We start from the raw sequence: 23783 nt of genomic DNA, 5'->3' as shown, positions 1-23783 counted from the left end.
TCAGGGGGATAACCATTTAAAAAATGTCTTTGTGGCATTTCTCTATGCAATTGCATCCTTGTTTTTTGCAGTATTTTCAGCTGCTATATTTCTTTTTATTTGTGTTGATGATGCCCAAAAAGGTCATAAGCCATCTGACAGACATGGAGCAAGAGATGAGTCACCTGTGCAAAGTGAGTGGTGTCGTGGAAAGAGCACACATCTCTGATACAGCAAAGGTGAGGTCACGCTTCATACAGGAAGTCTAATATCATCCAGCAGCAGATTTATGAAGTGATGTTCAGTTGGGAATTTTGCCCGCGGAGCACTTTCAGGATGATGATGCTGAATTCACTGCTAATGTATATTCCACATATAATCTCCTGATGGCTGAGTCATTGAGGTTACAGGAGTTTTCGGACAAATTATGACCGTGTTGACACGGCGGTACACTTCACCCCGCAGGCCAACTGCAGGGGGTCAAGGAGTGAGGCTGTAATACATGTGAGATAAGAAAAGAGAGGGATACAAGGACTCCATTAATATTGAGGTCAGTGCCACTGGCTTGAGCTCACAGAGGCAGGCGAGACTGACCTTCTTCAGCACAGGAGGGACTGAAGTAGGTTGGGATGTCTTTTGAGGACAAGTAGTGTCTCCGGTAAAATGTCACTGATTGAATGTCACTGTGACTGTTAGATTTGGGCCATACATGCTCTAAGGCTATGTGGGAAAAATTGGTGTTAGCTGTTAAATCATTTCAGCCTCTAGAACCCTTGATGAGCTTGTATTGACAAGCTTATTAGTCTTGGTGTTTAACACACGACCTCTGTAAAATAATTTTCAATGTAATTACTGCATTTTTTTTAATTCATGTAAATGCAGGAATAGATTCTCATTCAGGAAATACATTATCTCTGCATGATAATAAACCCTCAGTCCCTGGAACAGTTTATATCTTGTTGATTGGGTCGATGTGGGTTAAAGGGAGGTTTGGTGATGGCTGTGAAAATCCCAAGTGGACGACAACAGACTGGAAAGCTGGAAAAAGTGCAGCACGTGTCTTTGCCTCGCCTTGGTGTAGGAGGTCATGACAGAAAAGTCTTATGCAACCAAAGCTGGATGAGCTTGGATTAATGGTATAATCTTTTCTGAAATACTGGAATGACTCATTACACAGTCATGACAACCACTACACTGATAGCCTAAATGTACGTGGTGCCTGGAGAGCAGTATAATAGATGCTGACATGGACAGACGGAGGGAAGGACAGAAACACAGACAGACAGATAGATAAATAGATAAGATAGATAGATAGATAGATACTTTATTTATCCTGGAGGAAATTAAAGCAGTCGGCGGCTCACATTCACTCGAACAATAAAAACACAATAAAAGCATGAAAAATATCATAAAAATATCGCAAAAACAAAACAAAACAAACAAAAAGAACATAGATTCCTTACCACCATTAATAGGTAAAGCAAAGACAAATATAACTTATGGACTCATTTTTATATGCCCTAAGGTTATGAGGGAGAAATTAGTATTAGCACATGGATCACATGGATCAAACAGTCATAGCATGTAAATACAAATAACGTTATGTCCGTGGTAGGAGCCTAGGTATGTCTTTGTGAAACTTTAATGTTTCTTGAAACCCAATTTTCATGTGTTTGGATTTATTGTTTGACCAGGCATGACATTTACACAATAAGAGAATATATTGTTGTTCCCATTGTTTGTATGTGTTTAATACTGTATATCTAAAGTCTTGTTTATATTTGGTAAGTAGTCTATCATAATTCACGGATGGGTAATGTAAAAATAAAGGTATTATGTGCTATTATCCTTATGAGCCTGCATTATATTACCTGCTCTGTGCCTGAGATTATAACCAGTCATAAAAGACAAATGCAATGCATAAAATGTAATTTTCAACTTGCCAAAAAGTGATTGCAGCTGTTATCTTGTTACTGAAAGGTTGTTTCTGTCTCAGAATCACTTTCAATTTCATTTATAGTGATTATGTTTGCCTGCAATCACTTTTTGGTGAGTTAAAAATAGTATTCATGCTTTGCGCTGGCCCTTTAAATGTATTTACTCTGTTAAAAATGACTGGAGTGATTACAATTAGTCAAATAAAACCCCCAAGAATTAAATCTAGCTATTTTGAAGCAGAAACAACCTTTTAGTAACAGGATAGCAACTGCAATCACTCTTTGGCAAGTTGAAAATTGCATTTAAGGTATTTACACAGGTAGAAAGGGACTGTTGTGCTATATAATCTGTCAAATATAATCACTATGAATGAAATCAAGTCATTTTGAGGCAGAAACAGCCTTTCATTGGCAAGATAGGAGCTGCAATTACTTATTGGCAAGTAAGAAACTGCATTTTATGCATTGCATTGGCCCTTTAAAAGTATTTACACAGGTAAAAAAAAAAGGACTGGGTGAGCTATAATCTGTCAAATATATCACTATGAATCAAGTCCTTTTGAGGCAGAAACAACCTTTAAGTGACAAGATAGGAGCTACTATCTCTTTTTGGCAGGTTTTTATGTGTTGTATTGGCTCTGAAAAAAATATTTCAACAGGTAAAAGGAGGTAAAAAGGACTGGAGCGGTTAAAATCTCGGGCACAGAGCAGGTGATATAATGCAGGCTCATAAGGATAATAGCAGATAATACCTTTATCTTTACATTTCCAAATCTTTAAAGTATGATAGACTACTTACCCAAATGTAATCAAGATTTTAGACATGTTAAACACATACAAACAACGGGAGCAACAATATTGTCTCTAACCGCGTAAATGTCATGCATGATCAAACTATAAATCGCAAACACGTGAAAGTTTGGTTTCAAGAAACTTTAACGTTTCACAAAGACATACATATGCTCGGACATAAAGATATGTGTATTTACATGCTATGACTGATCCATGTGAGAGCAGCTGAAGACGTGAATACTGGGCGATACAGGTTTAACAAGCTGCACGGCAATCAGTTTGTGGCAGACGATCACATTTGGAGACAAGACCCTAAACAGTCACTGTGTCGATCAGAGCAGATGGCCAGCCGTGATCGTATAGTGGTTAGTACTCTGCGTTGTGGCCGCAGCAACCCCGGTTCGAATCCGGGTCACGGCAGCCAATTTTGAAGGGGAGATGGACTTGCATGTGCAAACTATCAAATAATGACAATCCCTACAATTTGACAACCTCGCCGAAATGCTAGCTATTGATAAGTCTCCGAATTCTACTTCCAGCTGTGATTGCTGTATTAACTGATCACTACTTATGCCTACACAAGTTTCATCTGTATTACAAATCAAAACAGGAAATTTGTCTGTGCTGATAAGTCTTAATATCTGTGGTAACATTTAATAAATGTGAATCATTTATAATAGCTCTTTATTTGGCCTAAAAACGGTTTTGTTCAAAGATTCGTCATTCTTCACCGTGCCGTGAAGTCTCGCGTTACCACCCCCAAATCCCGTCAAAGAAATCAACCAGGAAGTGAACGGCGGAAATTTAGATCCACCTCACGCTTTCAGCTAGCAGTTTTTGGTTAGAGCAGCTTTTTCTTCTGAATGGAGAGGCCAGTCTACTGGACAGCAGATGTCTTCGGCTAAAAACGCTGCACGGGTTTGAAGAAACGATGTCATCGCGTCTAACTACCGCGCAGGCTCGGTAAACTGAATGGACGGATAGCTGAGAGTGTCCTGTCACTGACAGCCTGCCACATTCAACACCGGTAGGTTTAACGTTAAGGTCTACGTTTTACTTTCGCTATAGCGTTACGCCACAACATATTTGAGAGAAAAAAAGTAGAAATTGTTCAAATCTGACAGCACCGAAACTTTATAAAGCTGAGCTGAAGACAGCAGAATTCAGTAGACATCAGACCTCATGTGATCGTGATATACACTTGACAGCTCTGTGATTATAAGTCAGATAAAGGGCTTAAGATTTCCTCTAGCATGTTGACAATCAACCACATGATGGTGAATTACCACTACTAGTAAATACTGGCAGCTGTTTATTTTAACCTCAAGCCAGTAAGAAGTTTATCAGTCTGACAACGTTGCCAGTAACTGCTAAAAGTGTTTACAATAACTCTGTTACTTTGAAACATCTTCAGAAGTCAATGTGAATAGAATTTTCCTGTCAAAGTCAGGCCTAAAGTCTTATCACTCACCATCTACTGTTCAGTCTAGATGTGAGGCTGTCTGTTTTGGGTAATTTCACACAAACTGGAAAAGCAAGTTCTGGTAAATGTTCCTGACCAGCTGTGTCTGATTGTTGCTTTGACACTAAAAAGGCTTGTTATCTGCATGAAAACATACTGTGCAAGTTCATAGCCAAGGAGTCAACATCACAAGGGACCAAATTGTGGGGATGCAGAATGGATGAATGCAAATGATTGTCACTGTACTCAGGCTTCATGTGGGCTATCAGACAAATACAATGTTATAAAGACAGTAATGTTAGCTGAGTACGCCTGTGAGCACCATTGTTGGTCGCTGGGTAAATGTGTGGCTCATTAACTACAGCTAACTTGCAAATCAGTCTTACAAAAAACATTTCTTTCTACTCTAAGATGTATTGATGTGGAGCAATGACCACTTTCACAAACCACACATAGAATTGCAGTAAACCATAGAACGAGAACTGATGGTAATAAAAAATGACCATTTGTTAAGTTTATTTATGGTTATGATTACATTTACTAATGATTACCTCGGATGGCTATGCCTGTCGTAGCTCAACAAGTGTATTTATATATATTTTTATCAATATATTGAGCGGATTTTGAGCATATCCGAATGGATGATATATATTATAATTACTGCCTTGTGTCAAACATTTTATGAAACTGTTTTAACATGACAGTGCCCCCATGCATAAAGAAATATGCTTTTCTTTGAGTGAAAGAACTTGGCCTGCACAGCACCCTGACATCAGTCCCATCCAACACATTTTGGATTAATTTAATTAACACTGACTGCAAGCCAGGCCTTATCGCCCAGTATCAGAGCTCAACATCTAATGCTTTGTGGCTAAATGGGAGCAATTGCATCCAGACTCCAAAATCTTGTGTAAAGCCGTCCCAGAAGAGTGGAGGCTGTAATAGTAGCATAGAGAACACTCTCATATGCTTGTATTGTGCAAATGTCTGTATACTTTTCGCCATGTAGTGTAATATCATTTTCACATGACGTTCCTCTGCCAGCTGATGGACACGCAGTAGCTCGGTCATATACAGCATGAATTTCTGGATAAGCCTCACACTACACACTGACTGACCCTCAATTTATGACTCCTCATTTGCAGACGTATGGCCCTTCTCTTCAGCTAGCCGAGGGAGACGACGCGACTAACACCATGTTCCTGAAAACCTCGTTCACCACCCTGATCGTAGGGGTGTTTGTGGTGTACGTGCTCCACACCTGCTGGGTGATGTACGGGATAGTGTACACTAAGCCCTGCGACAGCCCCAAAGGTGACAACTGTATCACACCCTTCCTGGCAGGAGACCCGAAACTCCAGGTGAGTAATGTGGAGGGATGTGTGGTCACACTGTTTAGTTTTGATCCCAGTAAGCTGCCAGTAGTATACTGTATGAATGTAATAATATTTGTAATATCTCTGTGTGTCCAGTTGAGTATCTACACTGCGCTGCGGCCCAATGCAGAGGGAGGACATACTTTGATCCACAAAGAGGAAAAGTTTGATGTCAACAGCAAGTTTGAGAGGTTGGTGGGATTCTTTTTAGTAGCATTTCAGTATTTTATCAGAATTGATGTGGAATAGAACAAAGTTGTAAGCCTGGGAGATTGTCTCTGTTCACAGATCTGTTTGGTCAAGTCATATTTTAAATCTGTAAACTAACTGATGGACACTGAACTTTAACGAACCTATATGCATTAATGTATAATTCAGATGAATAGATATCAATATAGCTAAAACAGATATTGACAGACAAACACTTGACAGATTGTATTTTAAAGGTCTGATGAAAGGTCTGTTCCTTTTTATGTATGTATATATCTTTTAATTATCAGGTAAAAGTCTCATTGAGGTTAAAAGTTGAGGAGCATTTGCTTTGACCAGGGTGCTTCAGGTCCCTCTGTACATTATTCCAGGAAGAAGGAGCAGCATATTCAAAAGCTTTTTTTTGCCTGGTTTCGTTTTGGCACAAGTCATACTGATTTTGGTATTTAATCATGTGTATACACAGATAAGAAGGAGCCAGCCCAAAGAGAGATTAATATAAAAAATCTCCACAGCCAGTAATAAAACATAAAGCACAATGGGAAACAGTATGCAATATTTTTCTCCTACTGTGGTGAAGGCATTGTTCCACCTTACTTTGCCTTTGATTGGCTTTGACATGTCAGTGTGTGACAATGACATCTCTCACATAGCCCTCACTGGAAGATTAGGAAGTTAAAGCTGATCCTTCTTTGGCACATAAGCTCAAAATCATATTGTAGTAACTTCCTGTAAATGTAGGTCATTTGATCATGGTACAGGTATCGGTGAGGTTAAGATCAGGACAGCACTCCAGGTGCTGGATCTTTATTGCAGGTAAGACTGAAGTAAAGATCAGGATAGCACTAGGATTCGAATTTTCAATTTTGCCTCACGGACGTTTTGGACAAGACACGCTTCTTCAGCGTGTATATTGGTAACGTTGCAACCAAAGTACACAGGTGAGGTTGGTTTTAAGACACCAAACCAACACAACCAGTACATCCCAGCAGAGGGAGCCAAAACTTTTCAAGGCACAGAACAAAATAGATTAGAGCACCACAGCATGTAACAGCACAAATGTATACACAAATATATTAAAATATTCACTTGATGAAGAAATATTAATTATAAAAAATCTCCTCATCCATCCCATTAGGAATGAAGGTGTCTAAGAAATGTATCCAGTATGCCTCCCTTTGGAGGACGATTCTGTCCCTGTTACTTCCATGGCGTCCTCACTGTCTCAGTGTATATATACTGATGGTCACTCAAGCTGTGTTTTTGACTATTGAAGGGGCTAGCCACAGATGATTTATATTCATAATTATAAATAGAAGGCTACTGATTACAGATTCTGTTTTTTTAATACTTGTTTTGTTTAACCAATAAAATAAAAGTTACATGGTCATTATAACAGGTAAAGCACAACCAGTCTGAAAAGTTAAATTCTGAGTGAGTGCGTCATGTCTCATTTTATTTTCACTGTGTAGGTAGCAACTGAGTTTTACCTACTCAACAATATTAACGGTAACAAGATTTTATTTTATTGTTATTATTATTTTTTAAATCTCTGCAGTGTCCATGAGGTACGAAAAATGATCTCCAAATATTTCAAACCTACTAAGATGCATTAGCCACTTTGGTGGATGACAAAGATACAATGAATATATGAAACATTCTCAACAGTCATTTAGAATGTTTGAAAGAGTAGAAAGTCATGATTCAACAGAACAACAATGACGCCAGATCTCCCATTTCAGTGTAAATGAAGTAAAATGAAGCAGATAGCTGCTGATAGTTATAAACACACATAAATGTTCATTTATGAATGAATGAAAATTGAAGTATGTAATCATTTGGACAAAAAGTGCAATCAAACAGCCATCAATTGCTTAAAGTGCAGACTCTCAGCTTTAATGTGATGGTATTCACAGCTTTGACAAATGGACTATTCAGAAATAATGGCTGTATTTATGCAAGGACCCCACATTTTAGGGGACTTTGAAATGTGAAAATGGAAATAAATGGTTAAGAGAGAATTTTGAGTATGCCATTTTCATTTAGATTCTTGTATTGGCATCTCTCGACATGAATGTAGAGGAAATTAAAAGGATTAAACATCACATCACGAACATTGCAAAAATATTTGGTGCATGAAAATGAACTATTTGATATAAAGAGAAGACGCCAGAAAACAATCAGAGACAGAGTAGTATTAGCCATGCCTTCACTATTTTTTCCAAGAAAGTAGTGCATACAGTATCCAACTTTTTAATGCACAGACCAGGTGCATTCATAGGGAGCGGATCACGTAAAACTGTCCTTCTTTTCGACCTCTTCCCTCCCCCTCTCTCTATTTTTTCTCCAGGATAGTAAATGTCTCCCTCCCTAAGAAGACCCGCAACAACGGAACTTTATATGCGCTCATATTTGTCCATCAAGCTGGTGTCACTCCGTGGCAGGATCCACGACAGGTCCACTTGGTGGCTCAGCTCACCACATACATGGTCCCTAAACCACCTGAAATCTCCTTGATATCCGGAGAGGATCAAACACAGGTACTGAGTAACATGGTTTTTTAATAAAGGTTGTTCAATGACATGGGGAGGAGCTTAAGGAGCTTACTTCAATGTATTATATTACATCTCAGAAAAATGGACTGTTCAAAAAATACTTGTTTTACTTTGTGATTGATTGCTTTCTTTTTTTTAACTGTCATTATTTGAGTGTGAACACTTATTCATATTATATAGGTTATATCATTATATGCTTTTATGCTTTATGCTTGTAGCAGGTGTTTTATTTTGAAATATGGTTACTAATATTTCTAGCATCTGTATCTTATTAAAATAGATACAGAAGAAATAAGTTACTCATCAGTCATTTGATTTAATCGTAATATTTCTTCATCTGTTTGGTCACACAGGGTCAGAAAGTAGAAGCCCGGCAAAAGAAGGGGCGGGACGGTAAACCTGCAGCGGGGGATGGAGCAGGATCAGATCACCCAGTTTCCCATTGGCGCACTCGCCTGACACTCAACGTTGTTGGCGACCACTTCCTGTTCGACAGAGAATACCTGCCCAGTGATGTCCACAGATACCTCAGAGTGTAAGACAGTCAATACACACACATACACTCTCTGAAAGAAAAAAAAGTCTGGGTATGAGGCTTGTTTGTTTTCTGTGCTTCAGATTACAAAATGGTAAGAAGATGGTTTATCTACCTCTGCTGTTTGTTGATGAGCTCAGCAACCGGGTCAAGGACCTTGTGGTAAGTTTTTATATTTAAATAAATATTATATGAAACGCTGTAATTGGCTGTCAGGTAATTTGTCGATGGAAGTTTTTCTTATGGAACTTATTTAGAGGAAAATGTAAAAACCGTATAGTCTGCTATAACGTAATAATTCAAGGTTTGCGTGATGAACCAGATCCTTGTTGATTTGTTTTCACTGATTGCAACGATGAAAAGCTTCCTGCTTCAGAATAATATAAAGTCAAAGCTTGTATTCTCTGAAGAAATGCACTAAGATGCAGAAACCACCAAAAACAAAAAGTGAAGTATGTAAGATAATAGTTTACAGACTTTTGGAGGCCAAAATGGCAGGTTATGGCATCTGAAAATCTCTCTTTAAACTAGGATTATGTAGGTCTGTCATTTCATGTATTAACTTTGAAGAGTATGGTTGTGTGTGTGTGTGTGTGTGTGTGTGTGTGTATTTGTAGGAGATCAACAGTACCTCCATGGAGCTCCCTCTGACCATCTCCTACGATTCTATCTCTCTGGGGAGGCTGCGATTCTGGATCCACATGCAAGACGCTGTTTTCTCTCTGCAGCAGTTCGGTATGTTTCTATCACATGTATCAACACACACTCTATTAACCTTGCACTCTAATGCCATGTATATTTGTCTGTCTTCCTTTCTACGTGTTGCAGGTTTCACAGAAAAGGATGCTGATGAGATTAAAGGGATTTTTGTGGATACCAACCTGTACTTCCTGGCTCTGACCTTCTTCGTAGCTGCCTTCCATGTAAGTCTTCACCACAGAGAGCCACAGAAGATTACACTAGAAGAGAAGAGAATAAAGCTTAATGACACACTCAGTTCTGAGCATTGCATGACTGACAGCAAATAGTTGTTTGCTGCTGTACTAATGCTCTGAATGTCATATACAGTTCCTTTCACATGATAGCATGTGAATATGTTCCTGATTAGACATATTTGGTTTTCTTGAAGAACAACTTTCTATCTGGTGCATAAAATCAGTATGACAAAACAAACGATAAAGGTTGATGCAGTCCTACATGTTAAAGTTGTAAAACCACCAAATACTGGTTTGTCTGTATCAGTACAAAGTCGCATTTCACTGTGAACAGTTAAGAATAAACTGAAGCTCAACAGATTTATGTGAAAGTCTATTGCTTTTTTCAGCTCCTCTTTGACTTCCTGGCGTTTAAGAACGACATCAGCTTCTGGAAGCAGAAGAAAAGCATGGTGGGAATGTCCAGCAAAGCAGGTAGGTTACTTTGTTCCCAAAAAACACAATATTGGACAGGAAACAAATGCAAATCAGATGACATAGTTGGAAAAGTCTGGAGATTCAGCTGCATGTTATAAACTTGTTTTGACTGATCTATGAAGAGACCAACAATACAGTATGTAATGGTTAGTTCTTAAGTAAAATGTATAACACCTGTGAATTTACAAAAAAACATGCATCAGCTGTGTGTTGTATATAATCTGACTTGACTGCTGGGTGGCCAGATGTGGAATTCTGCTTCCTTCTGCTCAGCAACAAAAAAAACAGCAACAGAGTAAAGGATGCTCGTGCCGGCTTGCTGTCAGGTTATGGCAGGAATTAGCCATCTGCAAAATGCTGGTGGGCAATATTTCACTCACAGCAGTAAATGCCTGTACTTCTAATCGTTCTTCCAGACCTTTCTCCTGCACTGCAGCTGTGATTATCCACAGGTCTGGCACTGTGAGACAACTTAATTTATGGATTTTTAAAATAGAAAATACAATAACAGTGATGTGGATGGAATATAATAGAGTGTAACTCTGCAAATGCATTCATCTTGTGCTGGATTAAGTGTAATCCACAGACAGTCTGCACCAAATAATTCAACAGGAATGTCAGTGACTTGGACAGAGCAGTTTCAGTCTAACATTTTGTGTTTTGTTTTCCAGTGCTGTGGCGATGTTTCAGCACCATAGTGATTTTCCTTTATTTGTTTGACGAGCAGACCAGCCTGCTTGTCCTCATACCTGCAGGCATCGGCTCTATCATTGAAGTAAGCGCACACGAAAAGGGAAACGCACACTTTAACGTGCACGTAAATACACACCTGCATGCATTTAAAACTGAATAGATTTCTAGTGATGATAAGTGAAGTTTACAAGAATAAATGATGTGATTCTTGTTGATAAATGCATGACTTTCATTGTTTGGGGATTTTTTTTTCGTTGCAGGTATGGAAAGTGAAGAAGGCCTTTAAGATTCAGGTTTCCTGGAATGGAGGCAAACCAACTTTTCTGGTAAGTGCGTGCGTGCGTGCGTGCATAAGGACTGTATTGAATATCGTTTTTTTTTTTTTTGCATCATAGCTTCAGTGAAAAATATTCACCATTAATAGGTTATAAAAAGACAAGTATGTAGCCCTTTCTACACAAAGATTCCATAACAGAACGTTTGAATATTTGGATTTTTACACAGACCCAAACAACGGCAGCATATTCACGTCAGCCCTTTAACTGGTTGATCTTTTTTCAATCATCTGCCATTTTATACGCAGACCATACTATTTCCTCTAACTTGTGTGCATAGCTTGTATTCATTTCCTCTGCCTGCTGTTCTCTACTGTAGTACTGTGGGTTGAAACAGAGAGCAGCTACTGCAGCAATGGCAACATTTTTCCGCCATTAGAACAAATAAATGAAACAAATAGTTCCAATGTATGATTGGCCTTGAAATAAATTTGTGTAAAATGCTACAATGAGTTCATTTGTGTGTGTCTTTCTTTTCTGTTCAATAGTTTGGGAAATTAGATGAATCAGAGAGGAGAACAGAAGAATATGATACTCTGGTAAGACTCTATCGGCTCATACACACGTGTATAGACAATACATTACCATACCATACTGCACTTTTGTGACTGGACAGTTTAGACTGTGGTACCTGGATGTACTAGATGTCCCCTGTTTTTCTCTGTAGGCCATGAAGTATCTCTCATACCTCCTGTACCCCCTGTGTATTGGAGGGGCTGTCTATGCTCTAATATTCCTACGATACAAGAGGTAAGGGTCTGTGTGTATACCTACAGTATCATGCACATTTTTATAACCTGATGACCAAACATGTGATTCCGATGTCATCGGTCTCAGCAGTCATTAACTCCCTTTGTTTCCGTGTCTCTGTTTTAGTTGGTACTCGTGGTTGATCAACAGTTTGGTTAATGGTAAGCATCTATAAACTTTGACTATATATAAAGCACTATTAACTAATGCATCATTAACGGTATTAAAATTACAAATTGATTACGTTCTTGTGATTTTCATTATTTGGTTGAAAAGAAAATGCTTTTCAAAATGTTTTTTTTTTTAATTATTATTCCAGGTGTATATGCCTTTGGCTTCCTGTTCATGCTTCCTCAACTGTTTGTCAACTATAAGGTCAGTTCATCATGGTTTATGTGTGTGAGAGTGGTTTGACCTTTTAACACAAAATAAATGTGGTAATGGACAAAATACATTGAACATAAAGAATTTGAGCCACATTTCATGTTGAAGGGAAAAAAGTAAGTGCTACACGTAATGTTGCAGGTTAAACATCCGCCTGTGGAGTTTCTTGTAAACAAATGAAACATACATTGAGGAGAGAAAAAAAATGCAGAACTACTAATAGAAAAATAGCAAAGTCCTGTGCCTTCAAGACCTGCTTTCAACATGGAGTATCGCACCTGCCTCACCATTAACCCATATAATCAACTACTTCCACAACCCCAAAATTGAATATTTTATGCTTATCCTCCAGCACATCTGTACAGTCAACATGCCTGCTGTATTGTAACATCTTACATGATAGAAGCAGCTCTCATATTCCAGCTTGTGCAGAAGACAGCCGACACACAAAGTCAGTGGTCAGAGTATTTAAACATTTAATAAAAGTGTTATTTTATTTTAATATATTTACTATCAAACACCTGAGATTCCACCTGCATGTTCTTTTTTTTATCATTCTTAAATTAAGACAAAATGCCACCCCAAGTCACTTTTTTGTGGGTCAATAGCCAGGTAACCATAGGTACCTGACACAATGCAGGACTCTGGCACAGTGAACCTTTAAGTGCGCTCGCAAAAACATGAAATTATTAAGATATTGTCCGGAGAGTTTGCACCACAGCACTGCATTCAATTTGATTGACTGTTTTTGTCTTTTAAATGTCCAGCTGACGTGTCCTTTTTGAATTTACAGCTGAAATCTGTGGCCCACCTGCCCTGGAAAGCCTTTATGTACAAGGTAAGAACATTAATCCAGTTAGTTAGTCATTCTTCTGGTTCTAATTCACATGTTTTAAAGAATCAGTTCATTATCTGGATTTACAGAGATCTGCTACAAACAGATCAATCATCAAATTTCCATTTTAAAATTGTGGTGTTCCACCCCCGATAATTAATTGACAGATTCGAAATGAAATTTGATATAACAACCATGTTTTTCATTGTAACTTGAAATGTGTTAATCATTCATTATTTAATTGAAGTCACTCTCACTGAATATGCTTATTACTGATTAGTGCATTTAAAAAGAAAAGTTATTAATTGATTGATATTGTTTGATTTTTGTCAGGCCTTCAATACCTTCATCGACGATGTGTTTGCCTTCATCATTACCATGCCAACGTCCCACAGACTGGCCTGTTTCAGGGACGATGTGGTGTTTCTCATATACCTCTACCAGAGATGGTACGCATGCGCACGCACACACACACACACACACACACACACAGATTCCTAAGTTGCTACCAAAAGACCGCCAACAGTTGTCTGAACAGAAGCTGTCTCTCCCTTCCCCCAGGCTGTACCCAGTGGACAAAACGAGGGTAAACGAGTATGGCGTTTCTTACGATGAAAAACCCAAAGGAAAGACTCACAAGGACTAGTGAGGGAAGACGGGTTATTGGTTTCCATGATGTGGGATCTGTGGGTTTTATCTTCAGTCCACTGGTATCCACTGAATGGTATTGGTCATTTGGTATCAACAGAGCTGGTTAAACTGTCCAGAAAAATGTTTTTGTTTCTGGTCAGTTAGCTGTAAATGGATCAGGTGGTTTTTGAGTTTTTCACTTCGTCCCATAGAACAAAGGTCAACATGTGCTTAGCTGCCTTTTTAAATCTGGAGAGGACTTTTTTATTGTTTAACAGTGTGTGATGGGACAGGAACATCAATAAGATAAACCTCTAACCCATTTCAACCTGACACAACAACCTGAAAAAACCATGTTTCTGACTGTTGTGAATGGCTGGCACCCTGGTCTTGACTATGACCGCATGTACCACAGGTCAGACACTGCTCAGCTTTAGAGCGAAAGAATACTCTAACTACAGTAACTCTCCTATAGGAGATATTGGTGGCAACTTTGAGCCTTTGAAGTCATAAATTCAGCTTTTCTTGTTTTTCAAACATCATGTCACTCCACAAAGCCAGTCACATTCCTTGTCCACTGAGAAAGCGCCATCCTGGAGTTTTTGTTTTTGTCGTTATTTCTAGCTTTGCACGTCTACAAACACTGCTTTGGTCGTGCTAAGCTTCAGTAGTTAGGTATGATTTATTACATTGGGTGGGACTCTCATTTTAAGCAAAAACAGCCTGTTGAGGACCACTGTAAATATTGTGTTTTCAGAATTTTAATTGCAATATCAAAAAGGGATTATCATAATTTTAAACATTTTTATGTTTACAAATTCCATTTAACTGAAAGAGCACAATTTGAGCCTGGTTCAGACTGCTGTGAAGAACTGATTTAAAAAATACTGATTTTCCTTAAAATAATTCCATATTATTCCATAAGTGCAAAGTCTGATACATCAGATTCAAAAGCAGGTGTCTTGGTAGCTCAGTTAATCATTCCTGATGCAGAATTTGGGTGTTTTTATGAAATTGTGCTCATTATCTTTGAATATTGCTCGGTGAAAAAGGCTGCTAGTAACTTGCCTCTTAGAAAGTATCAATGTGTATATGTTTCAATTTATGTGTTCCAAATAATCACATAGACAAGCTAACCTGGGACAAATTCTTGAATGATAAACCCTTTTTAACCTTCTCTTTAAAGTAATAATATACATGCTTAAAAAATGGCTGAGGCAGGAGTCAAATGAAACTTAAAAAGTAAAAGTCTGAAATTTCAAATACTATCACTCTAGTTTTAAGATTTTTATGTACAGTCCACCTATGTACATAATGATGGCTGTAATAATAGCGCAGTAGCCATGGTGAAAGGGATGAACATTTCCAGAATCTTTAGCTGCAGTAGAAGCAGATAGAAGATTTTGATTTGTTGCCTAAAATAATGTTGAATCTTTAGCTTGACAGTTCCAGAATCTGTTGAGTTGAACCCACTCTGTCCACACACAGTACACTGACGGCCTTTAATTACAGTGTAACACAGGCGGGTACCACTAGATGTCATACTGACCTTTCCATCCACTCTAGTTTCTTTTTAATTAGGTTTTACCTGTTCGAGTATTTTGACATACCAGGGCCAAGAGAATATGTTGGTGCCAAATGTGAGAATGATTCTTTAAACTGTTTGAAAGCTTTGTATGTTCACCATAAATGGTCCATCTGATATTTTTAAATAGACACTGATATATTAAGGGAAACAGTAAATGGTAAGACTTGAAGAAAGTATTACTACATTTGGATGTACAGTCACATTTTAATTTTCTGCCATAGTTCTAATGTATGTTTGTCAAATGTTTTTTTTTTTTTTTTATAGAAAGATGTATGAATATATTAGGTCCATGCAAAAATATCATGCACAGGTTTTCTGTTCCTGTGTAAATGTGGCCTGGAGATTTGCCAGAATAATGCCTTGAAATTGTTTTACTTGTTGTAATTTTTGTGTTTCTGATTGTGGTTAAATAAAATTGTTGACTGAATATATTGTTTGCATTGGATTTAAAACATATTTCCTCTATGCATTTTTCTTCAGAGTTTTGATTTGAACTGATAGGAGCAGGAATTACACAAAGCATGCAAAAAGCACAGCGTCAAATTTATAAAGACACTGTAGTGGCTCCAGTTAGAGGACTGATAAAGTGTTCCATATGTATACACACGTCACTCTCCATCAACGCCGTAAGAAAGGCAATAAACGGCCAAAAGAGGATACAATTTTTCTTAAAAGATGAATATAAGGGTGTGTAAATTGGCCTCAAAATTATGTTATAATCTACCTAACTCAATTAATTCATGTAAATTGTATTAAAATAAAGTTGATAATAATACTATTTTCAGTGTACTTAATTGTGAAAGGGGCTTTTCATTTATGTACTTCTATCGAATTTGGCAAAAAAAAACAAAAAAAAAAACCTTCAAATAAGAATTGTGGGAGCTTTCTTGACGGCAAAGCTCAAAGCCCCATATTTTACATAATACATCCATGGATGTATTATACGTCCATGATATTTTAATATGGACTACGTCTGTCGTCACTTTGAGTGCGTACTGACGTTGGAGGCACGCAACCCTGACGCAGAGTATATTACGCAAGCTCCCGCCCTCTACCGTCCCTTTTCCGCTACAGGAAGTTAACGTGCCTAAGGTGCTCGGTTCTTCACCAGAAGCTAAGGCCCACAATCCGGCGACTAGCACCGCCAAATTTAGGCATCCAACGCGATAAACATAAAATCTAATATCTACAATGGCCTCCGTGTCCGAGCTCGCCTGCATTTACTCTGCTCTGATCCTCCACGACGATGAAGTCACCGTCACCGTAAGTGCCCCGACTTATCCCCGCCAGCTCCGACAATACCGCTTAACTGCATCATTTGGGAATATTGTGCTAGTACTGAAAGCCTTAAATAATCGAACTGAGGTAGTTAGGACTTTACTAAGAGACTGAGACGGTAACGTGCGTTTAAATTTAAGTTTCGTGGGTCAGGTGTCCAAACAGGCTTGTTTACCGGCTAAAATGGCGGCATGCTTCTTGCTACCGTTAGGCCACGTTTCTGTATCTTGACAGCTCTTGACTGTGTTGTGACATTTGAGTTGTATCTACAACATGTGGCTTCAGTTTGCCGTCTCTTGCCACAGATATCTAAACCCACAGTTGACGTTTTAGATGACCTACATCTTTCAGTCAAGTGGCAAGTGCTAACTAATGCTAAGCTAGTAATTCTCCGCATCAGCACACATGCTTGAAGTTGCAGGAGGGTCATCACATTGAAAAGTCAGATAGTGAACAAGTGTGTGAGCACATTCTCACGTCAGTGTATGTCCCCGTTGTTTCATTTATCAATAGAGTTGAGAGTTGTTTGCTGCAGCTTAAACCTGTTGGGTTTAATGTACGTGGATTCTGCACAACAAATTAGGATATGGCATGCGAGATAGTGTAGTGGCAGCAATAAAACATTTTCCATAATCAGTGTAAGGGTCAACACAAAAATCTATTACAATTATTGTGCTGTTCTTCCTAGGTCAGAGGCAATTAAACTGATTAATAAGAAATACAATAGCAGAAATAACATCCTAACATTTCAGAAGTTTGAACCAGAATTCTTTTCTTCCTCTGTATTTAAATGATTACTTGATTTTTAATATTGTTGTCAGTGACTTCTGATGCTTCCCTGAACATCAACTTTGATACATAGAAGATCAGAGGTGGACTGTTATGCACTAAAACACTTTGCTCGAACCTAATTTGCGATATTTCATCTTGTGATGATGTGCATAAAATTAGTGCCAGTTACCAAAGGAAGGATGAAGTATAATGTCTAACAACTGATGTTTTCTGTGTCTGTAGGAGGACAAGCTGAATGCTCTGATCAAGGCTGCTGGAGTCACTGTGGAGCCCTTCTGGCCAAGTCTGTTTGCCAAGGTGAGAGAACAACAGCAGCTTGTCATGGTGGTGCCTATTCAAGATTTAAATAAATAGAAAAGTGTCTCTTGCTTTCCAAATATCAGATTTCTGCTGACTGAGAGTAGCAACTCCAATTCATGGAGTCCAATGGGAATTCATTAGTTTTAGACTCAGTTAGCCACTAACAGGTAAAAATTGTGAATTGTATACAACAAAAGCAGAAATGTTAGTGTTTAACCATTTGTCTAGTGATGAAGGAGATCTAGTGGTTGATATTTTTATAGGTAAGGAGTTGCAAGAGTTGGGATTTAAGCTGTTGTGTACTCCCTTTGCTGACAACTTATGACAATCAAAATGAAAATGGCAGAAATGGTGGAACATACTGAAATAGGTGTGCAAAGTCTGTGTAGAAAATTTGACTACTTTGGCAGGGTTTTGTAGTTTTTTAATTTGTACCAAGGGTTTGCTCAACGTGAGTTTTCAGCACAGACTTGGATAGAGTGGTGCAGTTAGGAGTCCTAAAATCCAAAAATGAGTAAGCATTTCTGCACTTCAGGTAGGGTCTTTGAAATTTTGTCACTGAGTCTGTAAATGCTTCACTCAGAGTTGATGCAGCTTAAAAGAAATCATAAATGTGGCGTTGATTTGTGGAGAGTATCTTGCTGCACACAGTGTGCAATTTTTGCAAGCTGTAGTTTGTCAAGTTTTTTTTTTTGGTTTTTTTTTTTTAAAAAACAGTAATTCCAAAATCCAGTAAATAAAAATCCCACTGGCTTTTTGTCGAGGAAACAAGGGCGATGTTACTTCTTGGTGGCCTACAGAAATCGTCATCCCTAAGGCAGTCTATTGCACAAGAGCAATAAAGTTGTGCATCAGTCACCAGAACTAGCCCCAGACATGTTGATGAACTGACTCTGACCTGAGACTTGTTATTTCGTAGGCTCTGTCCAGCATTGACATCGGCAGCCTGATCTGCAACGTTGGAGCCGGAGGTGGAGCTCCAGCTGGAGCTGCAGCTCCTGGAGGAGCTGCTGCTGCTGGTGACGCCCCAGGTAACTGGACAAACTGTGGTTTAAATTGGAAAACAGGTTTTAGATAGGTTTAACATTGAAATACTCAGATATTTTACAATCTGTGTGACATTAAAGTAGGATGCATGTAATAATAATGTGAATAGCTTTACAGTCCCATGCTGTACTTTTGAACCTTGAAAGTGAGCATATGGCCTGCTTTTGAGATGTAGACCTAAGAACAGATGAGCTAAATTAGTGCTGCATTGCCATTTTTAATTCTTCACTGGTTAAGGTCTTGCTAAAAATTAAAACTAAGGCCCTTTTTTTCCAATTCAGAGGGGAAAACCTTTTTCATTTAGAAACAACAAAGAACAACACAGGATCTCAGCTGAACTACCAGCTTCCCCTGGTCTTTTACAGTCATTGTGAAAAGCCAGTCTCTTGTTTTAAATTGTCAGAAATCTCCCAGTGCTGTGACTGTAAAGGGCATTTGGTGCGCACATCTTTTGAGTTTGTTAACCGTACTCTGTCGTATTTGCCCCTACAGCCAAGGAGGAGGAGAAGAAAGAGGAGAAGAAGGAAGAGTCTGAGGAGTCCGACGACGACATGGGCTTCGGTCTCTTTGATTAAAAAAGATGTTTTTGTAAGAAAACGCAATAAAAGTACAAAAACAACAGCTGCCTTGTCTGACTTTTTCTTCTTCCTTTATGACAGCCTCTAGTACAGACACAAACATCACCTGTCACTCCCAAGACATTTTTACATGTTACAGATGCACCAGTTATCTGACCACGGCACACACACTTTTTAATACATACGCCATATTTCACAACAGAGTCCTTGCATGCAAGTTGGCATCAGCAAAGTGATATTTTTGCAGGGATAAATGTGGGGCAGTAAATAGTAGCGGTTTGTACACCAATAACAATAGAGCAGAAATAATGCTCATATATGGAAGTCACTTTGTAAGTATATATAGTGTAATTTTGAAAGCCTGTCATGATTAGTCTCTATCTGTTAATGGTTTTAAACCTTTTTAATGTAACCTACTGTATTCAAAAGTCATAACTAAGGCAAACAATACATTCAATACATTTATACATGGGAGAAAATGCTGTTGGTAAAAAATAAGACACTTCCATTATTCACGAGGGTAGATGGAGTAACAAAGGAGGCATGTCATAACTTAAAGCACTGGCTAGGGACTTGGATTGTTTTATTTGGAATTACGGGAAACAACTTCAGATGACTTTTATGTATTAATGATTAAAATATTGCCAAAATGACACCATTAATGATGACCAAAACTGTAAAAACATTAAAAAAAATAATAATTTAATTTCCAAATTTCCAATGGCCTTTGGACATGTGTGGCAAACACTTCTGTCAGGAAAAAAACACAACCAAATCTAATTTCTAAAATATTGCTATTTCATCAAAATTACATGTCATTTCAAATTTGGCCAAAAATTATCAATTTGCATTAAATTAACCAGCATGCATAACAGTGAAAAAAACAAGGCTTTTTTCCAACTCAAGGATTTTGTCATAAGTTTTTCACTTAAAAACATCAATGAGTAGGTTTTTAAAATCTATACACTAATTTATGGTGCAGGGAGGGTCATGCATTTCAAGTTGCTCAGGGAGGCTCAAAGACCAATATTTGCAGCTTTGGGGAGGGTAAGCCCCCCCTTAGAAAAAAAAAGAAGTCAAACCCCAGCCATCACCTTCCTCTCATAAATAACCAACAGTCCCTTAGTGAGCCACAATAGTACTCCAGGAGCTGGATAAGTTGACTAAATATGTTGAAAAGCGTACTTTGGGACAGGGTTTTTTGTGAGGAAAAAATGTTGCTAGTAGGTGGAAACCTGCTAACTTTAAAAGATGAATTGCTTCGCTTTTATGTTATATGCAAGATAGTCTATTTTATTACCTGAAAGTGTCCGGACACGCGTGTCTGCTGTTTCCACCCTGAACTCCGAGTCTGTTATCAAACTATGGACATTTTTGTACGAATTTTCTAAAAGTTTCTAAACTTAAATGATGGTCTGCCTCTCCTCACGGTCAGTTAGCTAAGGATAGCTAACGGTTAGCTGTCAGAGGTTCCGAGTGAGAAGGTCGGTGGTGTTTTGCTTATGAGTGTTTCTTCTTGGCTTTAGCGCCTGAAAGCTAACATTTCCCTGTCCCAGCAAGTGGAAAGAATCATAAACTTTCCGAAAAGTATTGAACCATCTGTGTTCTTATATAACAGTTTTCATTTTCCTACCTGGTATGGTGTGTTCTGTTTCCTGGACAGGGACTAATTCCACGCAGGTGTGGAAGAGTATTTAAGAAGCAGAGGTTCTCCGGAAGTTAGCCGGTTCGAAACCCGCTATACGCAAACAAATCTGTCCATGTTTGATACAGAACATTTTGCTACATTGTGTCTGCATAATACAGTATAATCAACAGAATTTAATCTTTTAAAATTGTCCAAAAATCACACATTTTTGGACAAATCATGCGAAATGTATTATCATTACATTTGTATGCTGTGTTTTTAAATAATATTTTCAGAATCTAAATACGCACTGAACACAAAGATATCCAAGCATGCTGTATACATTATATATTCTGTTATACATTCACATACACCTGTATATAAAGCAACATGTTACATTAGTCATTATACATTATTCCATCAACCTCTGCACCTGCACACTTTTTTTCTGACTGTTTACAATGCTATTGTGTTATATCGTATACTTTTTCATATATTTTAGCCAGAAGGTTAGCTTTGCCCTTTGACAAATACCGTCTGTGCACAGGTCTAATTTTTGCTCTTTACTCCTAGCTTTGTATATTAACTTAAAGCATCTCACCACCCTCAGTCATCTATGTAAACTACAGATAATGACTGGAGACGTGCCTTTGTCATGCTGCCCATCAAAAAACAAAACTGAATTTAGCCAACAAACATTTTAGTGTAAATAGGCTTTTTCATACAGGGGGCATTTATTTTATCAGTTGTAAGGACACTGCAGTCTACTATTAGGTTAATTGTTCTGTCTACTGTATTACAATAATGCATGTTAATTCATTTCGATACATGTAAAGTCACTGCTAAAACATTTCCAGCACATCAAATTTCACATTAAATGCAATCATCAGTTTTTTTTAACAACTCATCAAAGCCTGCAGATGGTGCTGCCTTACCAGTAAAACACAGGCTGGTGCAAGTTTATAGCACTAGAGACTCCATGTACTGTGAGATTATGAAAAAATATGATGGAGGGAAAGAAAAGAGACGATGATTTTTGTATGACCTACCTGCTGGATTTTATCCAATATAACATTTGCTGATTTTTACATCCTTTTCATTATAGTCTACAGCTGCACTGCTGGAGCCGTCATTGGTAATCGCTGTTAATCATATGCTCAACACACTCGAGCATCCGTTTATTAATTTTCTTGACAACAGAGATGTTTTATTTTGCAGTTTTTTTGCGACACTATCAGTATCTGTCATTCCACTATAATTATCTATGAATCATAAAAACTCATGTTTTACACATATCGGGCAGCATCTCATTTTAAAGCCTTTATGTAGCCTTTAGCAAATTGACCTGTATTTAAAGAGACTGCTACGACCGGCAGCCGAGAAACTAGCTGCAGTGTAACCAATTGGGGCAATTATGCACTGTCAATTTACCATCAATTTACCCAAAACTGTCAGCAACCGACGGAAAGTACATAAGTCAAGGAAATCACCGCTGTGAGGAAGCGTCTAAGTTTCCGTAGTGTAGTGGTTATCACGTTCGCCTCACACGCGAAAGGTCCCCGGTTCGAAACCGGGCGGAAACATTGTTTTCAAATATTTTACATGTGCCTTTACTCGATAATTTACTATAATAATTAATAATATTTTCGTTAGTATTGTGACAGTGAGTACCTACGTCTCTCAGCAGCAGAGCACTTCCCCTTCACAGCAAATCACTGGAGCTGAACGGAATTCTCTTCACTGTGCTTTATTAACACAGGAATATCAATGTGCTCATCTATACCGTCCTTGGTGGGCCTATAAATAAAAATGTCAGACATACTGATGAAAAAATATCAAAACATTAATCATTTAAAAGTGTTAAAAATAAATGATATAAAGGATAGAAGAATTTCTGACATCTGATATATGTATGTATGTATCTTGGGCTGTTTGTAAGTGAAGGCTACACACACACACACAATCACACACACACGCACACGCACACATGCGCGTGCACACACACACACACACACACACACACACACACACACACACACACACACACATACACAAAGCCTGGAATACATAGCTTTGTTTCTACCATGATATTTTGGATCGAGGATGCCTCTGATTAATGACCTGTCTCTTCGCAGATGTTTAATTAGCGTTGAAAGTTCTTACCTAATGGTTTCCTGTCAGAAACATATGGCACCATACAAAAAAAGCTTGTGTGATACTCTTTTCCTCTTACGTTGACAAAATTGCCTGATTTTGTCATTATAACATTGTCAGCATGTTTAGAGTTGAAATATGATAATAATAGGAAGTACCTTACATGTCCTTTTTTAGTCGTGATTAGAAAAAAACATTAATCATTTTTATATAGCTGATTGAAGGGATTCTTAACTTGTTTTGCCCGGGGGCCATTTTTGCAAAATGACCAAAGCCAGGGGCCAGTTAATAAACAAAAATTAATAGTACATACAACTGTATATTAAATGAATAATCACAATCCTTAACTGTCACTGATCTTCAAATTTGCCTTACAGGTGATGGTTCTGCTGTAACCATGAGCATGATTTTCTTCACTGAAGGCCGGTTTCCATTCTATGTTTATGCAAAAAAGTGATATTGTCGATAAAACACAATTGCAAAATGACTGCGTCTTCTCTGAGTGATGATATGTGACTTCTCTTGCGATATTAT

At 38.1% G+C, this 23783-nt stretch overlaps 2 protein-coding genes, 1 long non-coding RNA gene and 2 other non-coding genes across 5 annotated transcripts; 4 read left to right on the top strand and 1 right to left on the bottom strand.

Annotated features, from left to right (window-relative positions):
* The first annotated feature begins 3056 nt into the window (after positions 1-3056).
* trnah-gug (transfer RNA histidin (anticodon GUG)) lies at positions 3057-3128 on the top strand. The gene has a single exon. It is a non-coding gene; the product is annotated as a tRNA-His (tRNA).
* Positions 3129-3480: 352 nt separating this feature from the next.
* Positions 3481-15900, top strand: clptm1l (CLPTM1 like). The gene is made up of 18 exons (XM_042506247.2): positions 3481-3735; positions 5316-5531; positions 5643-5737; positions 8107-8296; positions 8665-8846; positions 8930-9008; positions 9464-9581; positions 9675-9769; positions 10171-10255; positions 10930-11033; positions 11212-11277; positions 11775-11825; positions 11954-12036; positions 12163-12197; positions 12356-12411; positions 13214-13258; positions 13589-13704; positions 13817-15900. The coding sequence occupies exons 2-18, from the start codon at positions 5367-5369 to the stop codon at positions 13899-13901; spliced, it is 1650 nt and encodes a 549-aa protein (XP_042362181.1). The 5' UTR covers positions 3481-3735; positions 5316-5366; the 3' UTR covers positions 13902-15900.
* Positions 8660-10112, bottom strand: LOC148186601 (uncharacterized). The gene is made up of 3 exons (XR_015779438.1): positions 9728-10112; positions 9478-9589; positions 8660-8796 (listed from the first exon to the last, which is right to left on the bottom strand). It is a non-coding gene; the product is annotated as an uncharacterized LOC148186601 (long non-coding RNA).
* A 624-nt stretch (positions 15901-16524) lies between the features above and the next one.
* Positions 16525-19511, top strand: rplp1 (ribosomal protein lateral stalk subunit P1). Its single transcript, XM_042506248.2, has 4 exons — positions 16525-16736; positions 17766-17840; positions 18763-18874; positions 19383-19511. Exons 1-4 carry the CDS (start codon positions 16665-16667, stop codon positions 19463-19465), a joined length of 342 nt encoding a protein of 113 aa, XP_042362182.1. The 5' UTR covers positions 16525-16664; the 3' UTR covers positions 19466-19511.
* Positions 19512-22605: 3094 nt separating this feature from the next.
* Positions 22606-22678, top strand: trnav-cac (transfer RNA valine (anticodon CAC)). The gene has a single exon. It is a non-coding gene; the product is annotated as a tRNA-Val (tRNA).
* Positions 22679-23783: the final 1105 nt, after the last annotated feature.

This window comes from Plectropomus leopardus, chromosome 17 (genome assembly GCF_026936395.1).
Source record: "Plectropomus leopardus strain MGB_pleo_1.0 chromosome 17, ASM2693639v1, whole genome shotgun sequence".
Classification (NCBI taxonomy): Eukaryota; Metazoa; Chordata; class Actinopteri; order Perciformes; family Serranidae; genus Plectropomus; species Plectropomus leopardus.
The sequence above is the reverse complement of the archived record's forward strand: the minus strand, read 5'-3'. Positions and strand labels throughout refer to the sequence as shown.